This window comes from Podarcis erhardii, assembly GCF_964252035.2.
Source record: "Podarcis erhardii genome assembly, chromosome: 14".
NCBI lineage: Eukaryota > Metazoa > Chordata > Lepidosauria > Squamata > Lacertidae > Podarcis > Podarcis erhardii.
The window spans coordinates 41,377,664-41,405,296 of record NC_138503.1 but is presented as its reverse complement, the minus strand read 5'-3'; the positions used below and the strand labels follow the sequence as shown (position 1 = coordinate 41,405,296).

At 44.6% G+C, this 27,633-nt stretch overlaps 2 protein-coding genes across 4 annotated transcripts in view; one reads left to right on the top strand and one right to left on the bottom strand.

The window, feature by feature from the left end:
• The window catches only part of LOC309329170 (acyl-coenzyme A synthetase ACSM5, mitochondrial-like), a 267,701-nt gene that overhangs the window by 21,480 nt on the left and 218,588 nt on the right, over positions 1 to 27,633 (bottom strand). The window contains exon 1 of one of the 3 annotated variants that reach the window (XM_081839798.1): positions 4,131 to 4,613. The exons of 1 other annotated variant lie outside the window; for it this stretch is intronic. The gene's annotated coding sequence lies outside the window, so the exon portion shown is untranslated. Of the gene's footprint in view, positions 1 to 4,130; positions 4,614 to 27,633 lie in introns of those variants that run through there. One more of the 3 variants, XM_081839797.1, reaches the window with a different exon arrangement.
• PDILT (protein disulfide isomerase like, testis expressed) lies at positions 1,059 to 26,596 on the top strand. The gene is made up of 11 exons (XM_081839847.1): positions 1,059 to 1,318; positions 10,547 to 10,753; positions 12,778 to 12,911; positions 14,044 to 14,181; positions 15,838 to 15,948; positions 16,562 to 16,687; positions 17,434 to 17,631; positions 21,494 to 21,614; positions 22,391 to 22,572; positions 25,705 to 25,782; positions 26,403 to 26,596. The coding sequence occupies exons 1-11, from the start codon at positions 1,117 to 1,119 to the stop codon at positions 26,472 to 26,474; spliced, it is 1,569 nt and encodes a 522-aa protein (XP_081695973.1). The 5' UTR covers positions 1,059 to 1,116; the 3' UTR covers positions 26,475 to 26,596.

The window sequence follows — 27,633 nt, the reverse complement described above, 5'->3', positions numbered from 1 at the left end:
GGGGTACACATACTTCTAAACATTTTGTGAATTTTGTACTTTTGTCCATTTACTTTTCCCGATTTCAACTATAAAATGGTGGTTTTCCTGAGTCAGAATAAGGGTACCCTTAAACATTAAGGAAAAAAAGCACTGCCTAGGGCATAGTCTGAAGTGTCTCTCTAGTCTTGAACACCTACCAGAACGTAAACGAATTGAACACCTACCAGAAGGTAAACGAAGAAGATCTGCTTTACCTTTGTCAAAAACAGGCAAAATATGTCATCTAGGACCCAGGATTTCATTTTTACCTGTGAGCACACCGATTTCTGTAATCATGTGTAGCAGACATTTATGGAAGATCAGTTTTCAATTTGACAAAATGCTTAAACCTGTTTCGGGTGGTTTTGTTGTTTTAGAGTTGGTCGGATTGATCTATTGTTCTTAGAGTGTTTCTGCACTTTATTTTTCTTTCACCTTGTGCACCACATGGTTGGTTTTATGCTATTGAAGCAGACTTTAAACTCGTTGAGCTAATAAGTAAGATGGACCAGTGACTTGGTATAAGGGGAGCACCCCAGGCAGCGGCGGAGCAAGCCAATCAGGCGCCTATGGCGGCGTGCGTGCCCTGCACCCAGGGGCGAGGCCAGCCACCAGTGGGGTGGGGCCAGCCAGGGCAGGACGCTCCGCGGGGCCCCTGAGGAATCTGCCTGCCTCCTCCCACTCATCTACCTGACAACTGGGGGTTGGCGGCTGGTGGACCATTTGGGGCAGCGAGGAGCCACCGTGTCACTCCCAGGAGAGACACATGGCTCAGGTGCGCTGCAATCCCCGTGGTGAGTGCCACCTGGCATTTTGTCACCCCCCTCAGTGGTGACACCCAGGGCGGCCCACCCCCACCGCACCCCCTTCCTCCGCCCCTGACCCTAGGTTTCTAAAGTGTTAGCAGCTTTAACAATTCAAAGAGGGAGCAGACTCAATTCTCTCTGCAGCGAGCCCTGTCCCCTATCTCTAACTGTGTGGGAATTAAGCCACGTGGCCTGCTGATAAGGCCATGGACATTTTTAACCAGAGCAGACCCAGGCTAGGTCCCCTTTCTCCTCTTCTGTGGTGTCTGCAACATCCTGGAAGGCCAGAATGAGAGCTCTGTGGCTGCTTGTCCTGACTGGTTTAGCATGCCTTCCTCTTACTACTGCAGAAGGTGGCATTGGCCCATCAGAGAAGAAACCAAAGAAAGCCAAACTGTCCCAAATCAAGGAGGAGGACAATGTTCTGGTCCTGAAAAAGAGCAACTTTGACAGGGCTCTGAATGGAACACAGTACCTGCTGGTGGAGTTCTGTAAGTACTTCTTCTTCCAAAAGTGATATTACTATCTATCATCTTCTATCTATCATCTCTCTCTCTCTCTCTCTCTCTCTCTCTCTCTCTCTCTCTCTCTCTCTCATCTATCTATCTATCTTATCTATCTATCTATCTATCTATCTATCTATCATCTATCTATCTATCTATCTATCTATCTATCTATCTATCTATCTATCATCTATCTATCTATCATCTATATCATCTATCTATCTATCTATCTATCTATCTATCTATCTATCACTATATTTCTATTCCCTCTTTCCTCCAAGGAGCTCAAGGTGCCATACGTGGTTCTGTTCCTCTCCATTTTGGCCTCACAACAACCCTGTGAGGTAGTTTAGGTTGAGAGACTGTGACTGGCCCAAGGTCATTCTGTGAGTTTCATGGATGAGCAGGGGTTTGAACCTCAGTCTAACCACTAGGCCACACTGGCTGATGAGCTAATCTTCACAAAATGGGCACTTTAAACCTGAATGTCTAACAGTGCTGGGGATGTAGGGTAAATTTTATTCAGCTCTCGTTTAAAGGTGAATCTGGGGTACAAGAACCAAAACACAGCCATCTTGCGAAATTTGCACTTCTCTGAATTTTGTGGCGCAGTTTGTCAGGCAACTCATATATACAAAAGTATATTAGCGTAAAGTGTACCTAAAGATGCTTACATTCATGCTAACAACATGTGTGATATTAGGGGAAGTCACTGTACAAAAATGTAGATATTAGGCAAAATTGTGTGTAAGGAGAAATTAGCACTAAAATGCTGGTGAATTTTCATAAATATCACACACACCCCGATGTGGAAATGTGAAGCAAACTTAAGAATGGAAAAATGAGAAAATGAGGGAAACAGAAATAACGTATTTGCCTCGTGGCACTTTAAACTAACTGTGCAATCCTTACAATGTCTTTTCAGAAGCAAAATAAGTCCAATTGAATCAACAGCAATTACTTCCTATGTTGTCCAGAAAGGAATGCTTCCCTTGGGGTGTAAAGGTCTCCCCATCTCTAACCCTTTCCATGTGCTCTTTGAGCTGGGGTATCTAAAGGCCAACTAGTCCACTCACCAAGCTAAATTTAGGACTGCTAAATCTCCCCCACTCCTAACCAATATAGAAACTGCAGCCAACGATCTGTTTCAAGCAAAGAAGAAGCATATTATAAGAGAATCTAGATGCTGTGAAAGCAAATCCAGGTGCCGTGCCCTTATTTTCTCTCGCTGCATAATGTATACCAGCTCATGGTGTGTTCCTGCTGTTGACTTTTCAGTTTAATCCATTGGTATAAAAATATGCCAAGGTTGATTTTTGCTTTGATCTACCAATAGTTGTAGTCACTTATTAACTTTTTAGCAAACTGAAAAATCAATGCAAATAATGAACACCCATTATTAGTGCAGAACGATTTTGTGGATATATGTTTTGCTAAAACATATACAGCATAATTCTGTATATGTATATGATGTATATGATGTATTCTGTATATGTATTCTTCTATATATACACAGAAGAATTCTGTTTCAAGTTTTGAAAATGGGACTTTGGGGCAGCAAGTGAACTTGTCGATTCTGTTTTTTCTGTTTCCCTTTTTTCCAGTTCTCCATATTGCTAGGTTTGTGATTATTATTATTTTAAGTCTCCATGGATGCCCATTAGCATTTCAGAACATTTTCTCCCTAATATACAGAGTTCTGAATGCAGTTTTTCCTGAAGTTTAAAAATTGCAAGTAATTTCCATTGATATAATGCATTTTAATATGTTGTTTTCATGACTATATGCATTTCTATGCACATTGCTTGGCTCGGAAAACAGCATCGAAAAACTTGAAGTGCGAATTTTAAAGGATAATTGTGTTTTGGTTTGCATATTGCTTTGGAAAGTGGTAGGTTCACGTTACAATTTGAACAGAACTGAATTTCTCCCCTCTCCCTAGAGACTAGTCATACATGCCTTTCTTACAAAAAATAAACAAAGATATAGGAGGTGAATATGGTATTGTGTGTTTTCTATGCGGTTGAGGGACACACACACACACACACACACACTTTTTGAATGTAAAATGTGTTATTGTCTGTGAGTCACTGAATTTCTTGGAAGAGGCTTATTCATGCAGCTTACTCTTTGACCTTCTTATGTAACAGTGGGGGGGAAATGCATATTTTTTTCTTCCGACAGAGAAAAGTATGTTCATTAGAATTATGAAACTCTGGAGGATCAAAAAATTGTTATCTAGAATGGGGTGGCGAAGGACTCTCCCCAGCACACTCCCCTTTCCCTCCACTCCCAGGGGTGCATCTAGGGACTTTCTGCAAGCTCCCTACCTACCCCTGTGCTGTGATCCTTTCCCTATAACGGAAGCACTGATGGGCACTAAGCAAACCCCCAAAATAGCATATTGCACAGTGCCCACAGCTGTCTGCATTTTATTTTTATTTTTTTGTAATTTGAGAGTGAGGGCTGGTTGTCAGGCACACACACACACACACCTTTGACTTGTATCTAGCAAAGTTCTACTCAGAGTAAACCCATTAGAATCAATGTCCCTAAGTTCCAGTCCTTTTTTTTCTGGGTACATAGTACTGGCAACTTTCCCTCCCACCAAATGTTAAAAGCGTGGGACTTACATGGTGAATACTGGGACCTTTTCTTCGAAGGAAGAGGCACTGATCATGTCCATTACTTTCTCCCCTGAGTAGGACTAGAGTTGGATATGGCCATTTGTTTACAGGGCAGGCACAAACAGAGTGCCCCAACCCCTCCTCTCAAACATTTAAGCCTTTTTAGTACTCACCAGTCCTCAGGAGTTGGGGAGTGGGTGGATGTCTTGACTGAGCCTCTCGCTTTGACTGCTGTGTCCCTGGTTCCCCTCTGCAGATCCTTTTCTGTGTCCCGTGCCTGGGTGGTTGTTTTCAGGCAAAAGTGAAAGCTTGCTCACAGCTGTAGCCTGAATTGCCTGGCCCGACTGTCATTCAATCTGTGCAGCAGTGGTGGGACAAAGTCCAGCCTTGGCTTGGAGCGGTGCCCTCGATCCTCACATCTGCTGTGTGTAGTGAAGGGTACCCCATTCCTTCCTTTCTTTATTTATCGTTAGTGGTGGCTGCTGCCTATCGAGACTGGTAAGGCAGACGACTGGGAGACCAGCAGTGGGTGGAGGCAGAGGCAATGACAAGCAAGAAGTCAGTAAGAAGAATGGCATGTAGGGGTTGGCCGAAGGCAGTCTGAGATTGATGGGGCCATGCAAAATTTGCCCTAATAGGTCAGCCTCCACTGCTTCTACACTGCTTTCCTTCTGCAGTGGTGACCCCCAAAGCAGCAGCAGCAGCAGCTATTATTATTATTAGTTTATTATTATCATTAGTTTATTTATTCCTCAAGGAGCTCAGGGTGCAGCAAGATAAGCTTTCATCATGGGATGGGGCAGGGAACCTCAGGCCGAGGGTCTGAATGCAGCCCTCTCTCTATCAGGCCCTTAAGACTCTGCCCAGGCCATGCCCCAGAAGCCACGCCCTTCACTGGCTTGGCTACGCGCCCTGATCTAGCGATTTCACTAGGCTGGTATGTGTCCTCAAATGGTGATAAAACCTCTTGCTTGCCTGGGTAGAGGTTGGAAAGTTGTGCATGTCTGACTACACCTATTGTTCCCATGGCCACCACAGGTATGTGGCCCCCGGAATGAGGGATTGTGGCCCTCAGGCTGAAAAAGTTCCCCATCCATATTGTTTTCTAATGATGCATCACTTTAACCCGCTGAATTATATGCTTAGGAATTTATTATTATTATTATTATTATTATTATTATTATTATTATATTTTGATCCAACCCTACCAGTGGAGATAGCCAGTGTGGTATAGTGGTTAAGAGTGGTAGTCTCGTAATCTGGTGAACCGGGTTTGCATCTCCGCTCCTCCACATGCAGCTCCTGGGTGACCTTGGGCTAGTCACACTTCTTTGAAGTCTCTCAGCCCCACTCACCTCACAGAGTGTTTGTTGTGGGGAAAGGAGACTGTTAGCCGCTTTGAGACTCCTTCAAGTAGTGATAAAGCGGGATATCAAATCCAAACTCTTCTTCTTCTTTTTCATCTACCTGCAGGCCTCTCAGATCAGCATTCATGGTTCTCCCCCTGGTGTTATCCTCACAACAACCCTGTGAGGTAGGTTAGGTTGAGAGATTAGTGACTGGCCCAAGGCCACCCAGTGAGTCTCATGGCTGAGTGGGTGATCTGAACCTGGGTCTCTCTGACCATAGGTTCAACACACTATTCTTATGGCCGGATTCCTTTATGCAGTCGGTGACGTTGAAAGATTTCCAATGCTCAGCCACATTGAGACTGGGATCAGCGTCCATAGCGTTGCAGACCCGCGAGAACATAAGACTCATGTACTTGGCCTTGAAGCAGCGAACTACACCTTGGTGGAGAGGCTGGATGATGGAGGGGGCGCTATGGGGCAGAAAGACAACTTCAACGTCACTATGAGCAAACTGGACTCTCTTGGGGTGGCCAGGAGCATCATTGAGAATCAGCAACACCTTGAAGTCAATTCCTTTCTCTTCGAGGTACTGCTTGACCTCTGGAACGAAGCATCGGTGGAACCAATCCAGGAATATTGCTGCCATCACCCAAGCCCTTTTGCTCAATTACCAGAACATAGGCAGGAGGTGTTTGTCTTTGCCTTTTAGAAGAGTTTGAAGAGTTTGGATTTGATATCCCGCTTTATCACTACCCGAAGGAGTCTCAAAGCGGCTAACATTCTCCTTTCCCTTCCTCCCCCACAACAAACACTCTGTGAGGTGAGTGGGGCTGAGAGACTTCAGAGAAGTGTGATTAGCCCAAGGTCACCCAGCAGCTGCATGTGGAGGAGCGGAGATGCAAACCCGGTTCCCCAGATTACGAGACTACCGCTCTTAACCACTACACCGCACTGCGCATGAGGATTTGCAGACCCACAGAGCAAGCCAGGCTTTATTAAATGCCCAGCCATGTTGCAACAAAACAACGTCACATGATCTTGTGCCGCCTGTCTTTCTGCTTTCGAAATGTATGTGCGGCTGGGCATTTTCTTCCAGAAGAACCCCATCTTGCCAGTGTTGAAAACTTTTTTGAGGAGATATCCCTTTTCTTCTATCAGTTTCTTTAACTGTTTGGAGTAGGGTTTCGCCAATTGTTTATTGGCGGGCACAGCCTCACCAAGGCTGTGCCCTTTTTTCAGGTTGAAGCTGTTGAGCCAACCTTGGCTGGCTTTGAACTCATCACAAGGCCTCCCCTCTTCGATAAGAGGTTTGAACAGTGCGTACAGGTCAAAAGCTTTTTCTCGCAGCATGTTGCAATCGACGGGAACACCTCGGTCATTCATGTCTTCCAGCCACAAGTGTGCCTTTTCCGCTTTCACCAAAGTCTGATCACAAACTTGGCTCATCACCTTAGCTGTTATGGGAGCACCTGAGGATTTCCCAGACTTGGGTCTCCAGCTGTTTTTGGACTACAGTATCCATCATCTCTGACCACTGGTCCTGCTAGCTAGGAATGGTGGAAGGTGAAGTCCAAAAACAACTGGAGACCCTAATTTGGGAAACTCTGCTCTAAATGCTACATCCCACTGACTCTGTGTCAAAATGGGAGCCAACTGCTATTCATGCCAGCTTCTGCATGTTGCCATTTGCCTAAGTAGCATAATAGATTGGGCAAAATAGATTGGGCTGCCCTGATTGGGACTCCATGCACAAATTGCCCTAAGATCCATGATTCTTGAATATCTCCATCCCCAAACGTGGTTACATAAAAGCCTAACAGGCAAGGATCAAAAGTCTTCTGTTTGAGTTCTCTTCTCTATTGAATGCCATAGAAGACATTAGATGAAATAATTAATGTTGCAAGGAGGCTGCTGGGTATTATTTCAAGGTGGCTGATGGCTGTGGCAGGCTAGAGGATGATTAATGGAGGTCTCCTGGTAATTATGATGAAAATAAATGTTTCGGGTATTTGCAACTGATCGGCATGTTAAGATGAACAGATTAAAACCTTCTAGCCATTTATCAAAAGTTTAATGAAAGTGACTGTCCCATGCTGGTTTCGGATGGGACAGTTACATAATACGGTGTCTTGAGGAATAAATATAGGAAAGTTATTTATTTCTGCATTCAGATGGCTGTAATGAGCCATAACTTTCTATGCTAGCTCAGCCTTCTCCCCCGCTGTTGCAGAGGATGCTGTGACCATTGGTCATGCTGGCTGGGCTAATGCGAGCTGGAGGCCAGCAAAATCTAGAGGGGCTTGGTTGGAAGGGGTCTTATTTGAATGGCTGTGTGCTCCTAAGGTCAGTTTAAAGAGAAAGGAAAGGAGGGGCTCTGTGGTTAAAAGAACTCTTCTGCATCTGAGTCCAGCATTCGCTCTCTCCTGCTCATCAGCCCGAGAACTGGAATACAGAGTTGATGCCTGGGTGTCCTCACCTGGGACCCAGGTGGGTGTTGTGGCCCAGGAAGTACAGTCATACCTTGGGATACAGCCACTTCAGGTTGCGTTTTTTCGGGTTACAGACCGCCGAAAACCAGAAGTACTGGAACGGGTTACTTCTGGGTTTCGGCGGTCACGCATGCGCAGAAGCACTAAATCACACTTTGCACACACGCAGAAGTGCCAAATCGCAACCTGTGCGTGTGCAGACACGGGTTGCGAATGCTGTGGGTTGTGGTTCGAGGACCCGACCCCCGCAATGTGAAATGAATACACAAGGACACGTGATTTAAGGTTAATGGGCAAGGAAAGGCCTCAACTTTATTGATTACAGCAGTGAAAAGGTATTGGCTTAGGCATTGGATCTCTAAAACAAGTGGGTTTATTCACCAGTAGGTGGAGCCTGTTGATGCTAATCCAACTATAGGCTCTCCCCTGATGTCACCGAGGCCAATAAAGCGAGTTGAGCGCCGCAACCCCAGAGTCGGCCACAACTGGACCTAATGGTCAGGGGTCCCTTTACCTTTACCTTTTATCCAATCATATTGCTGAAAGGGATCACTCATGGGCTAATCATGTAAAGAGAATGTTATAAAAGTGCCTTGAATTTTGCGTCCAGCGTCCAGAATTTGGAGAATTCCTCTAGATCATTTATTCTTACTGCAGTCTGCAATAAATCTGAACTCTTTCCATGACGCTGCTGTCTTTATTTGGCTAAAGAGGACCGGTGTCATTTCCAGACCCCCTTTGTAGGGTAACAGAATCACTCTGGCTCCTGAAGTGGAGGTAATCTTGTCATTGTGACTACTACTAGTCAAATATTTCATCGCCAAAAGGGCATGCTGTGATCTGCCAGGGGAAATTTGGCATTTTAAAGCTCATTTTACATTGTACTTTATTTGGGCCTGAGCTAAACCTCTGTCAATGTTGCTTTGTGTTATTTTCATTCATTTTGTAACTGTCTGATAACCTGATGTTGTTGTTTAGTCGTTTAGTCATGTCCGACTCTTCGTGACCCCATGGACCAGAGCACGCCAGGCACTCCTGTCTTCCACTGCCTCCCACAGCTTCGTCAAACTCATGCTGGTAGCTTCAAGAACACTGTCCAACCATCTCGTCCTCTGTCGTCCCCTTCTCCTTGTGCCCTCCATCTTTCCGAACATCAGGGTCTTTTCCAGGGAGTCTTCTCTTCTCATGAGGTGGCCAAAGTATTGGAGCCTCAGCTTCAGGATCTGTCCTTCCAGTGAGCACCCAGGGCTGATTTCCTTCAGAATAGATAGGTTTGATCTTCTTGCAGACCATGGGACTTTCAAGAGTCTCCTCCAGCACCATAATTCAAAAGTATCCATTCTTCGGCAATCAGCAATTCTGGATCTTATAGCTTTGTTGCCCAGGAATTTTCCTTTTGTCTGTCCTGAATCTCCCAACAATCAATTTCATTGGAACATCCCTGCTACAGTACACAGTAATTGAAGTCTTGTTGCATCATAGAAGTTTCCCATGCTTACTTACTGGCACTATTACACATGCCATGTAATGTTTGTGTTGTATTTGTGGGAGATCAGTCTTTTAGTTCTGCAGCTCCTTTCCCCTGGAACTCCCTGCCTGCTGGTATTAGGCAGAGCCTTCATTGCACTGTTTTCGATAGCCACTAAAAACTTTTTAAAGGCAAACCTACCCAGACACCTGATTTTATTGTGTACATTTTTTTTAATGTTGAAATTATCTATGATACATTTAATACATCTACTGCTTTTAAAGCCTGCTTTATTATTATATTCAATGAATATTTTGCATTGTTTTATTAATGTATTTATTAATGCATTTATTATCATTGAAATTTGTACACAGCCCTACATCTGTAGAGCTCAAGGCAGTTCACAATATAATATATAAACTGCTTAGAGATTATTATTATTTGATTAAGCGGTATATAAATCTTGCTAAATAAATGAAATAAAGAAATAGCAAAAACACACTCTTCACCTGGTCACAGTTCTTCCCACTATGAAGATGTACTGTAATTCTGTTTACATTAGCATAGTTCTTTCTAAATTTGCATCTATAAATATACATTAGCATATGCAACTTGTACACAAACCTATTCTCTTCTGTGGTGATCAGTGTCGGATTTACGTATGATCGAAACAAGCTATAGCTTAGTGCCCCAATCTCTTGGGGGCCCCAAAAAAAATTAAAGGGAAAAAAAACCTGGGTGTACATTTCCAAAATATAAGATAAAAAACAAACAAAATAAAACCTACATACAGCAACAGTGTTTTGTGTTGTGTAGGCTCCTATGATGTAAGTAATGAGCCCTGCCTACTAGCCTGCTCCCTAAAATATCACTGGTTTGCTCATTTTTAATATACTTCTTCTTAATTGTATTTCAGTTCAACAATTACATTGATAAAATACATATTTTGTTATGTGCAAATGGCTTTGGGTACCTATTAGGTCCATAAATTACCAAATAGCATATATTCAACACAAAAAAACCCATTGACAACTTGTTGACAAAGGACAGCTGGACATATAAAGGGCCCCATTACCTTCAGTAGCTTAGGGCCTCATCAAACCTAAATCTGGCCCTGGTGATGGTGCTGATTATGGGCTTCCTACGGGCATGTGATTGGCTGTTGTGGGAACAGGAAGCTGAACTAGACAGGCCGTTGTTCTTCTGTTCTTCTGTGTAAGGGGCCTCCTAGCCAATGTGGATAATAAGCAACTGCTTTTCTTTGTCTTGGTTTTCCCCAGACATCCCGTTATCTGGACCTTCTCAGAGCTTGGCTGCAGAGTTTGCCAAAGCTGCAGAACAGTTGAAGAAGGAATCTGTGGATATCCGATTTGGCAAAGTGGATGTGACCGATCAGAAAGACTTAAAAAAGGAATTCGGCATCCTGGAATATCCGACCCTGAAGTTTTTTGTAGGCGGTGACAGGAAAAACCCCGCTGATTGCAAAGGTAAACCCATACGCAGCTGCAAATATGCCTGTTTGCTCACAAGGGGGAGCATGTGCCCAGCTCTCAAGCATACAGTGGAATCATTTCAAAACTTAATAAATTTGAGCACATGTAAGAGTGTTGAATTTAGGGCTGGGTGGAAAGGGGTGGGAGGGAGACAGTTTCACAAAACACTTCATCCCCCACAAAATATGCCCACTGCATTGGGAACAGTTGGGTTGTGTGTGTCTATGAAATGGGATGAAAATGCTCACAAAAAGCACACTCTGAACATGTCGTCTGCCAGCATCACCAGATTCCTGCATACTCCAGAGATGGGGAATTCCTGGCCCTTCGGAGGTTGTTAGTGTTGGAATGAGGAGAGGGGGGGAATGAAACACAGTGGCTGCAATCTCCATACTGCAACATTTTGTTGCAGGGTCTCATTTGGTCCAATCTTTAAAAAACCGCTGTGGCGATCACACAGGGCCCCTGGACGTTTGACGGTCTATTGACCCTGTGCCACCACTGCGATTGCTTTTTCCGCTGCCACCACCCCGTTTCTCACAGGGACACACGGAGTCCAGACGGTTGTTAACATAAACAAATACTCAAGTTTATTTTTAAGTGCAGGAACAAGCTTGTGGTTTCAGTTAGTTATTCTTGACAGTTTCTTAATCTTAGTTCCTAACAACTTCAAACTGATTATCCCCAACTATCTATCTGACTCCACCTAACAATTCCTCTCACTCTCTCACAATACAACTCTACCAACCCACACCTAATCCTCCCCTCTTCCTTCTTCAACTCCCAAACCTCAACTGACTTTCAAAACCTCCCACTCTAACTTTTACTCCCCACTGGCCAATCACATTCTCACTCATTTAACCCTTTCCTAATGACCCACCTAGGAGGCAAACGCCACAACGTTTTCAACTTAAGCAGATGGATTTTCAGGAGTTAAAACTTTGGATCCCTTGCCACTGGGGAAAGCTCAGCTTCAGCACTGAACAGCTCATGCACTGCTTCTCAGCACCTTTTTATTTCCCCTTTTGTTTAGCAGAAAAACATATGGGTTTTGCTTCTGACACCTAATTCAATTAGGCAGCCTGCTCAATAAGCTGTGGAATGATCCTGAAATCATTCTGGATTAAATTGCTAGTCGATATTTTGTGCAGGGTTGGGGCGCGGGCTGAACGGTGTTTTCCAGATTTGCCATGTAAATCACATCAGGACGTGCTCTTTTCGGGGTTTTCTTTAAATAATAATAATAAAAAAGAGAGTGGCTTGACCTGAACAAACCTGAACAGACGCGAAAGCTGGTGATTAGGCAGCTAATTGGCAGCACATCCAATTACACAGGAAAGGCACAATCGTGCATTAGTTAAGCCAGGAATGGGGAACCTATTTCAGCCCAAGGATCACGTTTCCTTCTGGGCAATCTTCTTTGGGACACATGCCATGCCAGTGGTGGGAGGAGTCAGAGTTAAAAGTGGGCAGAGCAATGAATGTGAATATTTACATTTAGACTCGTTTCTACACCCCTCTCTCCCTGTCTTCCATCCAGGCAACCAACAGGCACTGTTAGAGTTCAGTGACATATTCCAGCCAGGCAAAAACACTCAAGGGTGCAAAACAGGACCTGTGAGAGGTGGGACAGTCCTGAGGGCCAGATAGAGAGATCTGGGGGGCCGCATTCAGACTCCTGGTCTGAGGCTCCCCACTACTCAGTTAAACTCTCTTAAAGTGTTCTGTTTGGATGTGTGAAAGGGCAAGTCGGGACATGTGAGACATTGGGCCCCATCTGAACCACACATTTAAAGCACTCACATGCCACTTTAAACAGCCATGGCTGCCCCAAAGAATCCTGGGAATTGTAGTTTGTGAAGGGTGCTGAGGATTATAAAGAGATCCACTATTCGCATCACAGAACTACATTTATTAGTGTCCTGTGGGAAAGAGGGATTGATTGTTTAATGATTCTGGTGATTGTATCATTCCTGCTGATAAACCTGTTAATTCTTCTTCTTTTCTTTTCTTTACAGGAGTTAGAGAGGCTTCTGCCTTCGTTACATGGGTCAGAAGGCAAATAGGACTCAGTACTGTACTTCTTAATAGCACAGACCAGGCCAAAACCTTCATAGACTCCGATGATTTGGTGGTGATTGGCTTTTTTAAGGTAAACTATTGCGGATGGGAATTGATGTGATGCAGCAGCAAAAAGAGCTAATGCAATTAACGATGGTGTAGTGTTCAGATCAAGGGAAATAATAGTACCTTGGTCAGACCCCACCTGGAGTACCATGAAATTTAGCAAAAGAAACCACACCGCATAGTAACATCTAGTTACTCTAGTTATCTCCCGCTTGGACTACTGCAATGCACTCTATGTGGGGCTACCTTTGAAGGTGACCTGGAAACTACAACTAATCCAGAATGCGGCAGCTAGCCTGGTGACTGGGGGGTGGCAGCCGAGACCACATAACACTTAAAAGACATACATTGGCTCCCAGTACATTTCTGAGCACAATTCAAAGTGTTGGTGCTGTCCTTTAAAGCCCTAGATGGCCTTGGTCCTGTATACCTGAAGGAGCGTCTCCACCTCCATCATTCTACTGAGGTCCAGTGCTGAGGGCCTGGCGGCTCCCTCACTGTGAGAAGCAAAGCTACAGGGAACCAGGCAGAGGGCCTTCTCAGTAGTGGCACCCACCCTGTGGAACACCCTCCCATCAGATGTCAAAGAGATAAGCAATTACCTGACATTTAGAAGACATCTGAAGGCAGCCCTGTTCAGGGAAGTTTTTAATGTGTGACATTTTAATGTATTTTTAATCTTTGTTGGAAGCCACCCAGAGTGGTTGGGGAAACCCAGCCAGATGGGCGGGGTACAAATAATAAATTATCATCATCATCATCATCATCATCCTCATCATCATCATTTATTATCATCTGAGGTCCTAAACTGCAGCTGATTTAGCCTGTGTGCAAATTCAGCACCGAGTTTCACGTTGCGTCCTGTTGTTGATGTGCAACTCTTAGATGACTTTAAAGGAGGCTTAGACAAATTCATGAAAGATAGGGCTATCAGTGGCTACAAACCGTGATGGCAATACTCTGCGTCCATGGTCAGAGGCAGAAATGCTTCTGAATACCAGTTGCTGGAAGCTGTAGGAGGAGAGAGGGCTCTTGTGGGTTTCCTACACACATCTGGTTGGCCAATGTGAAAACAGGATTCTGTACTAGATAGGCTACTGTACTGACCCAGCAGGGCGTCTCTTATGTTTTTCTCCCCACCCCCTCCCCATATACAGAGCCTTCAAGGTGGAGCTGTGAAGGTTTTCTATGATTCTGCAAGAGATGTCCCTGAACTTCCATTTGGAGTAATAGCCAGCGAAGAGGTATTTGCTGACTTTGGCATCAGAGAAGACATGGTGGTTGTATTCCAAAAGGTATTATTAACACGTGTATCTTATATACTAATGTTAAACTTATTCTCCAGTGGAATCCCTATGTAGTGGAAACAATGCAGAAATACATTATATGTATAAAAAGCTGTAAGGGAACAGGGACAGGCCAGCAGCTTTTGGCTCTCCTCTCCTTGAACAATGTGGTGTAGTGATTAAGAGCAGTGGACTCGTAATCTGGTGAACCAGGTTCGATTCCCCACTTCTCTACATGCAGCTGCTGGGTGACCTTGGGCTAGTCACACTTCTCTGAAGTCTCTCAGCTTCACTCACCTCACAGAGTGTTTGTTGTGGGGCAGGAAGGGAAAGGAGATTGTTAGCCACTTTGAGACTCCTTAGGGTAGTGATAAAGCAGGATATCAAATCCAAACTCTTCTTCTTCTTCTTATTCCTTCCAGCTGCTTGTTACAAGAACTCCATTATGGTCTTAGTGTCTGGACTTGTTGTTTTCCTTCAAACTCCCAATTTCCTTTCCTTTTGTGCTATGTCTTTTGTATTTGAAGCCTGAGGTGATATTTTATGATCTCACAGAGCCTTTTTCTTTGCTTGAGTGAAATGCTTCAACTAAATAGCTGGATAAAACGAGAGCAGTGCAACTTTTTCACATTAGTTGAAATGGCCACTGCTATCTGTCATGTGATTAAACACAGCCATTATGCTTTGACCGATGGGAAAATGTTGTGGCTCTTTAAAAAAATGAGATGACTGTGTTGGATGGAAGTTGTAGTCCAGGACACCCTAGGGCTTCAGACATGGGACATTCCAAGCCCCAGCTGGAGAGGCCGAGGATTAAAACTGGGACCTTCTGCACACAAAGCAGATGGTTATCAAAGAATTGTAGAGTTGGAAGGGATCCCAAGGGTTATCTAGTCCAACCCCCTGAAATGCAGGGATCCTAGCCCCAGCTGTCCCTGGGTGGGCTCAAACCACCAACCTTCTGGTTAGCAGCCAGATAACACTGACTCATTGCGCCACAGGAGGGCAGCCATTTTTTAAACATCATTTCTCGAAAGGCACAAGGCAGCAGCTGAATACACCGATTCGCCCTCCCCGTGTGAATGTTAACAGAGAATGTTAACCTCCTGCTTTATGTTAACCTCACCTGGAGTACTGTGTCCAGTTCTGGGCACCACAGTTCAAGAAGGACACTGACAAACTGGAACGTGTCCAGAGGAGGGCAACCAAAATGGTCAAAGGCCTGGAAATGATGCCTTATGAGGAACGGCTAAGGGAGCTGGGCATGTTTAGCCTGGAGAAGAGGAGGTTAAGGGGTGATATGATAGCCATGTTCAAATATATAAAAGGATGTCACATAGAGGAGGGAGAAAGGTTGTTTTCTGCTGCTCCAGAGAAGCGGACACGGAGCAATGGATCCAAACTACAAGAAAGAAGATTCCACCTAAACATTAGGAAGAACTTCCTGACAGTAAGAGCTGTTTGACAGTGGAATTTGCTGCCAAGGAGTGTGGTGGAGTCTCCTTCTTTGGAGGTCTTTAAGCAGAGGCTTGACAACCATATGTCAGGAGTGCTCTGATGGTGTTTCCTGCTTGGCAGGGGGTTGGACTCGATGGCCCTTGTGGTCTCTTCCAACTCTATGATTCTATGATTCTATTGTTAAATCGAATATTTCTTGTGCTCCAGGGAAAGCCCGTTCATAATGAAGCATCTGAAGAAGGCAAACTGAACAAAGTGGACCTTACTGGATTAATAAAAACATTCACAATGGATTTAGTCATAGAGTATAATCTTGAGGTGAGTTTGGTGCTGCCTGAGTGGTTGGAGTCTCAGATTAGGATTGGGGAGACCTGAGTTTGGGTCTCTACTCGATCATTAGGCTCCCTGGATGATCCGGGGCCATTCTCTATGACCGAGGGTACACTGAGATGAGTAGGTCTGTGCCCCATTTGCCCTAATAGCCCAGACTTCTCTGCTCAGCTCAATACAGTGGTACCTCGGGTTAAGAACTTAATTCGTTCCGAAGGTCCGTTCTTAACCTGAAACTCTTCTTAACCTGAAGCACCACTTTAGCTAACGGGGCCTCCTGCTGCCGCCACGCTGCCAGAGCACGATTTCTGTTCTCATCCTGCAACAAAGTTCTGAACTGAGGTACTATTTCTGGGTTAGTGGAGTCTGTAACCTGAAGCGTATGTAACCCAAGGTACCACTGTACTAGAATATCTGCAACGAGAAACTTTGAAATGGTCCCACAGACTTGCGGCCTCTGAATGGGGCAGTAAAGAATTCAGGTTTATTCATTTCATCAGGTCTAAGTAGGGCTTAGCTGACTACAACCCTCAGTCTCTTTCTGGATTGCGACCTTCGTTGCCAGGCTTCTGTGAGAGAGCTCTGATGTTTTGTTTTCCAGACATCTGTGAAGATTTTTGACGTGCCCGTTGAAAATCACATTGTTCTCTTCATGGCCAAGAGCGCTGACATGTTTGGCTCAGCTTATGACAATTATACATCTGCTGCCTCGGAATTCAGAGGGAAGGTTGGTATCATGTCGTTTTCTGGAGTTCTCCTGGATTGCAAATATTGGATGTCAGAGTGCTGAGGACATTGTAGATGTTTGCATTCCTGGGATTGTCTCGCAAGCCTAGGTTCAAATGCAGTTCCAAAGGCAGTCAGTAAGTGACAGACTAGGGGCGAGCAGCCATGAAATATGAGAAATAGCCCCAGTCATATAGTTGTTTAAAGGTTTGACATCTGACAGGAGGGTGTTCCACAGGGCGGGTGCCACTACTGAGAAGGCCCTCTGCTTGGTTCCCTGTGGTAGATATTTTACTCATTTATTTACACATTTATAACTTGCACTTTCAAACAAATATATCAAGGAAATATACAACAAAAAGCATCCATAAAGATATCATTTTAAACATGCGTGTTGAAGTTTTTTCTACAAACAGTATATTTTTTAATGAAATAAATAAATAACTTATTGTTATTGTTGTTTGAATTTCTATACTGCTTTTCACTTGAGGACCGCAGAGCAGTTCACAATAAAATAAAATAAAGTAAAATAAAATAAAATAAAAATCAGTCTTCAGGTACCGTCTAAGACAGCCATTTTGAGGCCCCAAATGCTGTTGGATTTCAAGCCCCACTGTCCCCAGACAGCATAGCCAATGGTCAGGGATGATGGAGGTTATAATCAGAACAATGTGTGGGGGCCCAAGGTGGGAAACTGTTCTGGGATGTAAGGGGGTAGAAATATTTCTTGCTTCTTTCATTCTTCAGATCATGTTCATCTTTGTGGATACTGATGAAACCAGAAATGGCCGTGTGATTGAGTACTTCCGGGTAACAGAGGTAGAAGTCCCTTCCGTTCAAATCCTGAACTTGACAAGTAATGTCAAGTACAAGATGCCTGCAGATGAAGTGACCCCAGAGAATCTACGACACTTCTGCCGGAACTACTTAGAAGGAAAAGCAAAGGTGAGCTTTTGGGATGGAAGCAAACAGGGTCACGCTTTTCATTTGGTATACCATGGCAAACAATTTGTCGGTTTCATTGGTCTGGCTCCTATTGAGCCTCACAAGTGAATCAATTGCTTTTTTTGCAGTGTTTTATTAATGTGCATGTATAGTTAAAGTTAAACCACTCTAGAAACTGTAATGTTGATGGCAGCTGATGATCGGTGGGTTCTTTGGCTGGCAGCCAAAGGGAGCCTGTAAAATGCAGGCTTTTTTCTCTATCACCCACCTGGGGAGAAAATGCTTTGCCAACCCTATGATCAACGCTCCCTACAGCACTGAGCGTAGGGCTAGCAATGCCCTTTGTGCTGTGGTTCCCAGGCATTCACCCACCAGCAATAATAGTGCCATGTCAAATTTGGCCCATGAGGCTGATCCTGATAAGGATTTGGTTTGTGGAGCCAAAAAAGTTCACCACCACCATTGCACTAAACCCTGCTGTCTTTTAGCTATAGTCTCCTAATTTTTCTTTGCTGTTTGCCTTACTTCTTTTAAAAAACTGCTGTTGTTGGTTGGTTGGTTGGTAGGTTTCAAAGCCACTTCCACTTTGAAGGAGGTGGGGTTACGGGCACTCACGACCCCTTCATATGCGCAGGGGTGTGGTCAGCCCTGCGCGATTGGGGAGATTCCCAGCTGCGTCACTGCCCAGACAACCAATCCGAGTGGTCTGGGGGTGTGGCCTGCTTGAGGACGCAGTAGAAAGCTCTCCCCTTTTCACGCTTCCAGCTGCTCCAGTTTTCCCACCCTCCTGCCCTTTAGGATTTTTCATCTCTTTTGACCTTGCTGTGGACTCTGGTTGGATGCTGTTGAAAGGCCTGGTAGGACTTTTTCCACTTGGCAAATTGGCACCAGCCGCTTGATTTTCGCCTACCTCATAGTAAATCATTACAACTTTGTAAGGTTTGGTGGTTAGGCATTGGAATATTGTTGGAGAAGAGGGGAGGGGAGGTAGCACCATCACCTCCCCCCCCCACATTCTGTTAAAGGATTCTGGGGGCGTCACCCTGTCCGAAGCCTGGAGAGGCTAGGGCCTAAGGCACGACCCCTATTGGTGACCCTGGGGGAGCTCCTAGTTGATGTGCATCAGCAGGACTCATCTATGGGTGGTTAACCCTTCCCAGACTCCCTGCAGATGGGCAGGAGTCAGATATAGTCGGTTAGGTCCAATGCCTAAGCCAATACTGCTCACAATATGTAACCAATAAAGTTGTGGCCTTTTTTAGCCCATTAACCTAAAATACTGCCGTCAAGCGTCTTTATTCAACCTGGGGGGGGGGGGGTAGAGTCGGGACCTTGCCACATAACAAGCCTTTCCCAGACATGTACTTTTAATATGTACATTTGTCTTTAATATCTGCTGAGTTTATCTCTGTCTTGATCATTTTTTAATGTCTGCTGTTTTTAAAGTCTGTCTTGCTTTTGCTCATTTTAATCAATATTGCACGCAATGTTATGTGAACTGCCTATATATTTTGATGAAGTGGTATATAAATCTTGATAAGGAACTATATAAATCCTCAGTCAGAGTTCGAGATGCATGGAATGCCAGGTGGAGACATGGTTCAATAATATTTGGGATATTGCTAGTTCAGAACGACTAACTGGGCTCAGAAGAATTGTAGATGGGGTTATAAAAGAAAACACCTTTGATGAAACCTGGTTTCCCTTTTTTTCATATGTAAGGGGAAAAGAAAGTAAAGTTCTTCCACCAGCCTCACAAACCTTTCTATGGAGAACCTGTAGGGACTGTATGTCTTAAAACCATGTAAATTGACGCCATGGTTTTGGTGCTTTGTTCTTTGCTGTGACTGCATTGTATAGTGCATTTTGGTTTAAGATGAGTGGAATGTCAGACATATTTGTCAGGGGCTCAGGAGCAGAGGCACAGGGAAGAGGGGAAATGGAGAGCGAAGGGGAAGAATCCGAGGGGAGCGTAGGAGAAGAGGACAGTGGTCCGAGGGATTCCATGAGCCTCTCCAGCGAATCGGAAGATTCACAGAGGGGAGCGCCAGTGGCCAGGGGCAGGGGGTTCCCAGGGGGAACGCCCCAGGAGCAAGGGGGGAGCAGGGACTCCCAGAGCAGTAGTTGGAAATCAGGACCAGCTTCCCCACCAGAGCAGAGTGGGGGGGAAGAGTCCCAGGCATCGGGGCCAGTGCATTCCCCACCAGGGAGAGAAGACGAGGCAGAGCTGACCACGCCTCCGTCAGAGAGTCGGGCGACGGAGGGGAGGTCAGATCCGGCTAGTGTCCCGGAAGAGGGAAGCAGTGACAGAAGTAGTGTAACGGTTAGGAGAAAGGTCACAGGGTTGGCGCGAGAGGCAAGTTCAAATGTACAGGAGCGCGGGACAGCAGAGAATGAGGATTGGGAACTGGGTCCTAAAGCCCGACGGAGGCAGGGGGAGGAGCTAAGCGACTCAGCGTCGGAAGAGTCCAGAAAGGGCAATGCCCCAGCGGGCAGGAGGACCCAGAGGAGGAGAGAGCAGCGGAAAAGGTGGAGCAGGGCTAGGATCTTAAACTGGTGTCAGAGGGGAGGAGACTCAGACGGGACTTCGCCGATCTAGGGGTTAAGACGTAGGGCTGCACGCTGTGGCTTTGAAATGGAAACTGAACTTCAATAAAGACTTTTATACATTACCACAGCCTAGCGTTGGTCCTCTGTGAGCTGGGACCTAGAGGCAGCTCTGACAATATTGAATCAGAAGATGCTGAGGGAACAGAGTAGAAGGAAATCCACTCCCTATTCCGTACATGGTTGGGGAAGGTGCCTTACAACAGGGAAGTGTTAAGTTGTGGGTGAACACAGCGATTCTCCAAACAGCTCTTGTTTATTCACAGGCCAGAACAAAACTGAACTGAAGGGTTCAGCCAGCCTGCTTATATAGAGCTCCACTACAACGCGACAGTAACCATTCTCTGTAACTATGCAATCACTGAAGGTCACTTTCAATCCCTTATTTGCATATGTGGACCTGAACTATCTACAGTATCCCCCTCCTGGCCCAGGGTGAGAACTTCAGTACATAACAGGAAGGGACATAGCTCAGTAGCTGAGCATTAGTTTTGTATGCAGAGGTTCAATCCCCAGGTTCAATCCCTACCATCTCCGGGTAGAGCTTGGAGGGAACTCTGCCTGAAACCCTGGTGAGCTGCTGCTAATCAGGGTAGACAATACTGAACTAGATGGAGCGAAGGTTGACTCAGAATTTCATCAAGGGCCATGGAGTGATAGAGCATCTATTTTGTATACAGATGGTCTCAGCATCTCCCAGTAAGTCTGAGAATGTCCTCTGACTGAAATACTATAGATCAGGGGTCAGCAAACTTTTTCAGCAGGGGGCCGGTCCACTGTCCCTCAGACCTTATGGGGGGCGAGACTATATTTTGAAGGAGAAAAATGAACAAATTCCTATGCCCCACAAATAACCCAGAGGTGCATTTTAAATAAAAGCACACCTTCTACTCATGTAAAAACAAGCTCATTCCCAGACCATCTGCAGGCCAGATTTAGAAGGCGATTGGGCCGGATCCAGCCCCCGGGCCTTAGTTTGCCTACCTATGCTATAGATGGACCCATGGCTTGACTCGGTATAAAGTATCATCCTATGTCCCTGGGATATTGACAAATTGCTCTACTATAGTGAGTAGTTCTGCTCTCCTGCTATGGGACAAAGCAGACAGCCGGTAATTAAAGTGAAAGGGAACATGTGGCCAGCCAGATAAGCCTCACCAAGGACTTTTAGCAAAGAGAGCCACTTAACCACCCAGCACAGCTTCAAAGATGAGCCCCTGTTGACATCCGTCCTTATCTCTTTCCCCCTTATTAGCCACATAAATCCAGTGAGGAAATCCAAGAAGGCTGGGATAAGAAGCCGGTGAAAGTGCTGGTTGGGAGCAACTTTGACCGGGTTGTTTTTAATAAGAAGAACCATGTTTTTGTCCTGTTCTGTGAGTATCACTTGCGCTTCTGAAGAGGAGACTCTGGTGGATGAGCTCTCACAGGGAAAGAATTACTTGATTTGATTGAAGACAGCAGCGGAGTGGCACACTGAACTGATATGGAGTCGGCTTGTGTATGTTCAAGCCAATGCTGCTAGTTTAAACTTGCCTGCAGCGGAAACAGTTTTCACTCCCATAGCGCACATTTCATGCACACTTAGACCACTTTAACAGTCATGGAGGATCCTGGGAACTGTAGTTTGTTTAGGCTGCTGACCTCACAGAGCTACAATCCCAGGCCCTTTAGCAAACTAAAGTTCCCAGGATTCCCCTTTGAAAGTTTATTTTTTTAAATAAAAAGTGCCTGCCAGTGCATTCCAATACCTCTCTTTTGTTTCTCAGTAGTCTAACTTTGGCTACAGTGGCACCTCTGGTTACGTACTTAATTCGTTCCAGAGGTCCATTCTTAACCTGAAACTGTTCTTAACCTGAAGACCACTTTAGCTAATGGGGCCTCCTGCTGCCTCTGAGCCGCTGGAGCATGATTTCTGTTCTCATTCTGAAGCAAAGTTTTTAACCCGAGGTATTATTTCTGGGTTAGCGGAGTCTGTAACCTGAAGCGTATGTAACCTGAGGTACCACTGTACAGTTCTGTCGGCACTCACTAGCTGACTACACCATTAGAAGGTGTTATAAGTTCCAGGACCATCACTATTTATTTATTTATTTATTTATTTATTTATTTATTTATTTTAAAATGGCATATTCTTGGTTTTCGATCCCAGATGCACCCTGGTCTCGCGACTGCCAAAAACTGCTACCTGTATGGGACGAATTTGGCAAGTTGTATGAAAGCCGGAAAAATGTTGTCATTGCCAAAATAGACTTCACGGCAAATGACATTCTGTTAATCAACCTGGAACGGTACCCCTTCTTCAGGTACTTTCCTGCAGGATCTGAAACGGAGGTGAGATGTTTTCCATCCTCATTGGGTACTTATGGGTAATGGATGTCTTGTGATGAAATGGGGGGGGGTGCAATTCTAGCAGCAAGCAAGGGTGTTCTGTGGAGTCAAAAGCAAAGGAAAACTACATTTCTTGCTGTTACCATGCATGAATCATGGAGAAACCGACACACACATCTGCAGAAAGATAGGGGAATAGCAACACTTTCCAATTATATTTGTGGGTGTGTCAGAGCTAGGGTTGCCATACGTCTGGAATTTCCTGGAAATATCTGGAATACTGTTGTCTGGGAAAATCCATGTCAACCCATGTCAAAGCTCGCCAGTGTGGTGTAGTGGTTAAGAGTGGTGGACTCGTAATCTGGTGAACTGGGTTCGCGTCTCCGCTCCTCCACATGCAGCTGCTGGGTGACCTTGGGCTAGTCACATTTCTCTGAAGTCTCTCAGCCTCACTCACCTCACAGAGTGTATGTTGTGGGGGAGGAAGGGAAAGGAGATTGTTAGCCGCTTTGAGACTCCTTGGATATCAAATCCAAACTCCTCTTCTTCTTCTTCAACAACTTCTCTGTCTGGATTTTCACTGTTTGGCAGCCTAGTCAGAGCACACCCACTGGTGTGAATGAAATTTAGCTGGCAGATGGGTCAAAAAGCTACGGTTCCATAATGCAGCAGGTATTGCAATGTGAAAAACATTAGGAAACAGGACAGAAGCACTAGCATTATATTCAGGAAATGAATTCAGCATTCCCTCACATCTGAATGGGCACTTAATATCTCAAGCAATGCTTGAAATGTTTCTGGGTGCAACAGAAACTTCTGGCGCCTTCTTCCCGATTACGTTTCAGACCCACCATTCTCTTGTGCTTTTCAAAAAAAAACAACAACCATGGAATTAGTCTTACAACAAAGGAGGTCACAAATAATAAAAAATACATCAAACAAATGGGTGTGTGCCACCATTTGGATAGATAATCTAACTGAAGTGAGAACATCACCTCTGGAGCCAAGTAATTCAATTCAATGGCACTCTTTTATAATTAAGACATTACTCAGGTTTTCATTTCCCCCCCTCCTCTCTTCCCCTATTCCCCACATATAAATTACATCCAAAGACATTTGTCCTCATTTAATCTCTTAGGAAGGTAATGCTGTGTGTGCATGCCCAGATTCTAATGAACCAAAGAGGGAGCCCTGAGCATTTAGGTGGCGTAAAAATGTGTCTGTTTACAGAAGCCTGGGGCATTTGGTTCTTTTTGGAATATAAATGCATTTCCTTTTCTTGTTTTGCCTTGCTCCTGGCCTGATGTGTTTTCACCCTCTAGGAATACTAATTGAGAAGGTTGGCAGCTGGGATGTGTTGCCATTAGTTGCCATGCACTGGAATAAAATAATCAAATCACAGATTTGGAGGGTGGGGGCAGGACTTGTATGCCACTGGGTCCAATTTCCTGCTTGATGCTGGCAGTCCAGAGTAGAGATGTAAAATTTCCGGAAATTTTGAAGCCATGAGGAAAAAACGTTTCCCACCGGAAAAAAAAGGAAAATTTGAAAAATTTGAAAAAAATAATTAAGTGTGGAGTAGTTTTACAAATTGTGTGAAACACAGTGTAGATAAAAATATTATGCTTGCAGTAAAACAGGTAACCATCCCCTTTCCCTCAAAAGCAAGGAAAAAAGCAAGAAACCATCAACATAAAAAATAATCAAATTTGCCCCTTAGCACCAACAGCAAATAAAGTTAAGGTCCACCTCAATATTTAAGCTCCATAAAAGGTCTACAGGTTTTTCCAGTTTTTTCCCCAAAGCCATTTTTTTTCAGGAAAAATTGGGGAGGGGGGGGAATAGTGTGTGGAATATTCAAACTATATCAAACTTTTTTTTTTTTTTTACATTTTTTCCAGAAAAAGGGGCTTGGGGGGGGAAATGGGGGGAAACCCTGGTCCCCCCCCAATTTCCCCAGATTTTTCCCAGGCCTTCCCATCTCTAGTCCAGAGTGAGAGCATCCCCATCAAATTGATGTCTATTCTGTTTGAATATTACTAGTGTAGAAGAGCCCCTCTCCTCCCCAATCAATAATTGGTTTCATTATTGAACTGCTCCTGCCATCAAAAAAATTATCATAATGTTTAACCAAAACTTAGCCTGTAACTTAAAACTGAATAACAACAACAACCATAATCTACCATCTATTTTGGAAAGTTGTTTGTCTCTCTGTTCTCTAGGCATTTGGACACCTCTTAAGATATTGTAAGCAGTTTTCTTCATGGTAGTTCTTCAGATCAAAGAGCAGGTTTTTGTCTAAGTTCAGATTCACTTGGATGCCATTTTGAATCAAGATGGCAGACTGAACTTTTCAAAACTGCACTGACTTTAACCCCCGATTTCAACTGAGCACTGATATTTTCGGTTTCTTGGAATTCCCGAGCAATGCCAGGCACTTTCTGCTATTTTAATTTATGTACTGCTTTTTGCCAAATTGGCTTCTCAACAGTTTACAATATATATATATATATATAAAACCAGGTCCACAAATATTAAAATATTGTGGTACCTCAGGTTAAGTACTTAATTCGTTCTGGAGGTCCGTTCTTAACCTGAAACTGTTCTTAACCTGAAGCACCACTTTAGCTAATGGGGCCTCCTGCTGCCGCTGCGCCGCTGGAGCACGATTTCTGTTCTCATCCTGAAGCAAAGTTCTTAACCCAAGGTACTATTTCTGGGTTAGCGGAATCTGTGTCCTGAAGCATATGTAACCCGAGGTACCACTGTAGAAACATTCAACATTAAAATATCAAATAAAAAACAATCCCATTAATTAAAACAGAAAGTTCAGGTTGAGATTTCAAGGTAAATGTCTTCAAAAGCCAGCAGAATGCCAATATGGATTGGGACCTTAGTAAGCATTGGAACAATGGGCTGTATCCAGCTAAGTCCTACTTTGAGCAAAATTCATAAACCAAAGTTAGTAATGTGCATTAACTTCAATGAGTCTACTCCAAGTATACAACCCAATATCTGTCTTAAAGGCTATCTGTAGGGCAAGCATGTCCCAAGCATGCTGCCCTAAGAGTTCTCAAAATAACAGACAATTCACTGTTCCATTCACCTCTCCCCCCTGTTTTTTCTTCCTCAAAGGTTGTCCCATATAAAGGCGAGCACAATCTCAATGCTTTTGCTAAATTCTTAGAAGAACAAATTAAGGCAAGAAAGAAGGTAAGGTATACATTTATGTTTAAAGGTGGTTTTAGGATTGTCTTGCACACAATGGATTCAAAATGCAAAATTACCTGATCCACACTTCTTGGGCTAATGTGTGGCTCAGAACCTATAGCACAGTCCTAAGCATGTTGGCGCTGTGGGTTAAACCACAGAGCCTAGGACTTGCCGATCAGAAGGTCAGCGGTTCGAATCCCCGTGACGGGGTGAGCTCCTGTTGCTCGGTCCCTGCTCCTGCCAACCTAGCAGTTTGAAAGCACATCAAAGTGCAAGTAGATAAATAGGCGGGAAGGTAAACGGCGTTTCCGTGCGCTGCTCTGGTTTGCCAGAAGCAGCTTAGTCATGCTGGCCACATGACCCAGAAGCTGTACGCCGGCTCCCTCGGCCAGTAAAGCAAGATGAGCGCCGCTAATGGTCAGGGGTCCCTTTACCTTAAGCATGTCTACTCAGAAGTAAGACTTCTTGAATCCAGTGGGGCCCATGTCCTTCACAGAAGGCCATTGGCCCACCCCCAAGTTGTAAGTCCAGCCTAGCCAGTTTGCTGCTTCTTCTAACGCTAACTTGTTATGAACAGTCTTTGTTGCATGACTTACTTTTTTTATTTGATTGTTTATCAGGACTCATCCAAAACCAAGAAAGAAGACTCTGAGAAGGAGAAGGAAAGAACTGTGCAAAAGGAAGAGCTGTAGGTTTTCCTTAAAGCACAGATAACATTGATTTTTGAAGGATGGTAGAGTTGTTTACAAGAATCTTGACCTGATCATATGGGATTTGGGAAGATATTCAAACAAATAAAGACAAGAGAAAGAAATGCACTGGTTTGATTGTGTTTGTTTTGGCTCAGTGATGATCATTCTCAGCAGGAGTGGAGATTGGCTCATGATAGAGAATGGAAAACTGGCTTATCCACCTCAGTCTTTTCTGAGCCAGCCCCCACCTGCCTCTCTTCTTAATGCCAGCCAATCAGGACATGACTCTGCCTGTCATTGCAATTAATCCAGAATGTGGCAGCTAGACTGGTGAGTGGGAGCTGCCGCCAAGACCTACATTGCTCCCAGTACAGTTCCAAACACAATTCAAAGTGTTGGTGCGGACCTTTAAAGCCCTAAACTGCCTCAGCCCAGTATACCTGAAGGAGCATCTCCACCCTCATCGTTCAGCCTGGACACTGAGGTCCAGCGCCAAGGGCCTTCTGGCGGTTCCCTCACTGTGAGAAGTAAGGTTACAGGGAACCAGGCAGAGGGCCTTCTTGGTAGTAGCGCCTGCCCTGTGGAACGCCCTCCCAGCAGATGTCAAGGAAATAAGCAACTATCTGACTTTTAAAAGACATCTGTAGGTGGCACTGTTAAGGGAAGTTTTTAATGTTTAATGCTGTATTGTGTTTTTAATATTCGGTTGGGAGCCACCCAGAGTGGCTGGGGAAACCAAGCCAGATGGGCGGGGTATAAATAATAAATTATTAATATTATTATTATTGGCTCTGGTTCCACACACTGCTGATCTCCCCGCCTTCTGCCCCACTGGTCCCAATGAACCTCAGCTGCCTCTGGAATAGCTTTTGAGTCTTTCTAACTCAGCTTCCTTGTTGCTAACCAAAGCAGACCCAGGAAAGTGTCCCGTCCCATAGAAAGAGGTCTGCAGGCTGCTCTGATGAAGCTTTTCTGTTGGCACAGCTCAAATGCCCAGTTTGCACTTCATATTAACTCAAGCATTTGCAATTTTAATTCTTGCATTTTGGGAATTGCAGCTGTGTGAGGGGAATAGGGGTTTCCTAACAGCTCTCAGCACCCTTAACAAACTATAAGCTTTCCAAGATTCTTTGGGGGAAGCTGGGAGTGTTTAAAGCTG

What these genes read in the sequence shown, in the direction of transcription:
- PDILT (XM_081839847.1), top strand. Translation starts at nt 1,117, where the DNA reads ATGAGAGCTCTGTGGCTGCTTGTCCTGACTGGTTTAGCATGCCTTCCT. An exon ending in TGGTGGTTGTATTCCAAAAG is followed by an intron (nt 14,182 to 15,837) that starts GTATTATTAACA and finishes CTTGTGCTCCAG; the next exon opens with GGAAAGCCCGTTCATAATGA. An exon ending in ACTTAGAAGGAAAAGCAAAG is followed by an intron (nt 17,632 to 21,493) that starts GTGAGCTTTTGG and finishes CCCCCTTATTAG; the next exon opens with CCACATAAATCCAGTGAGGA.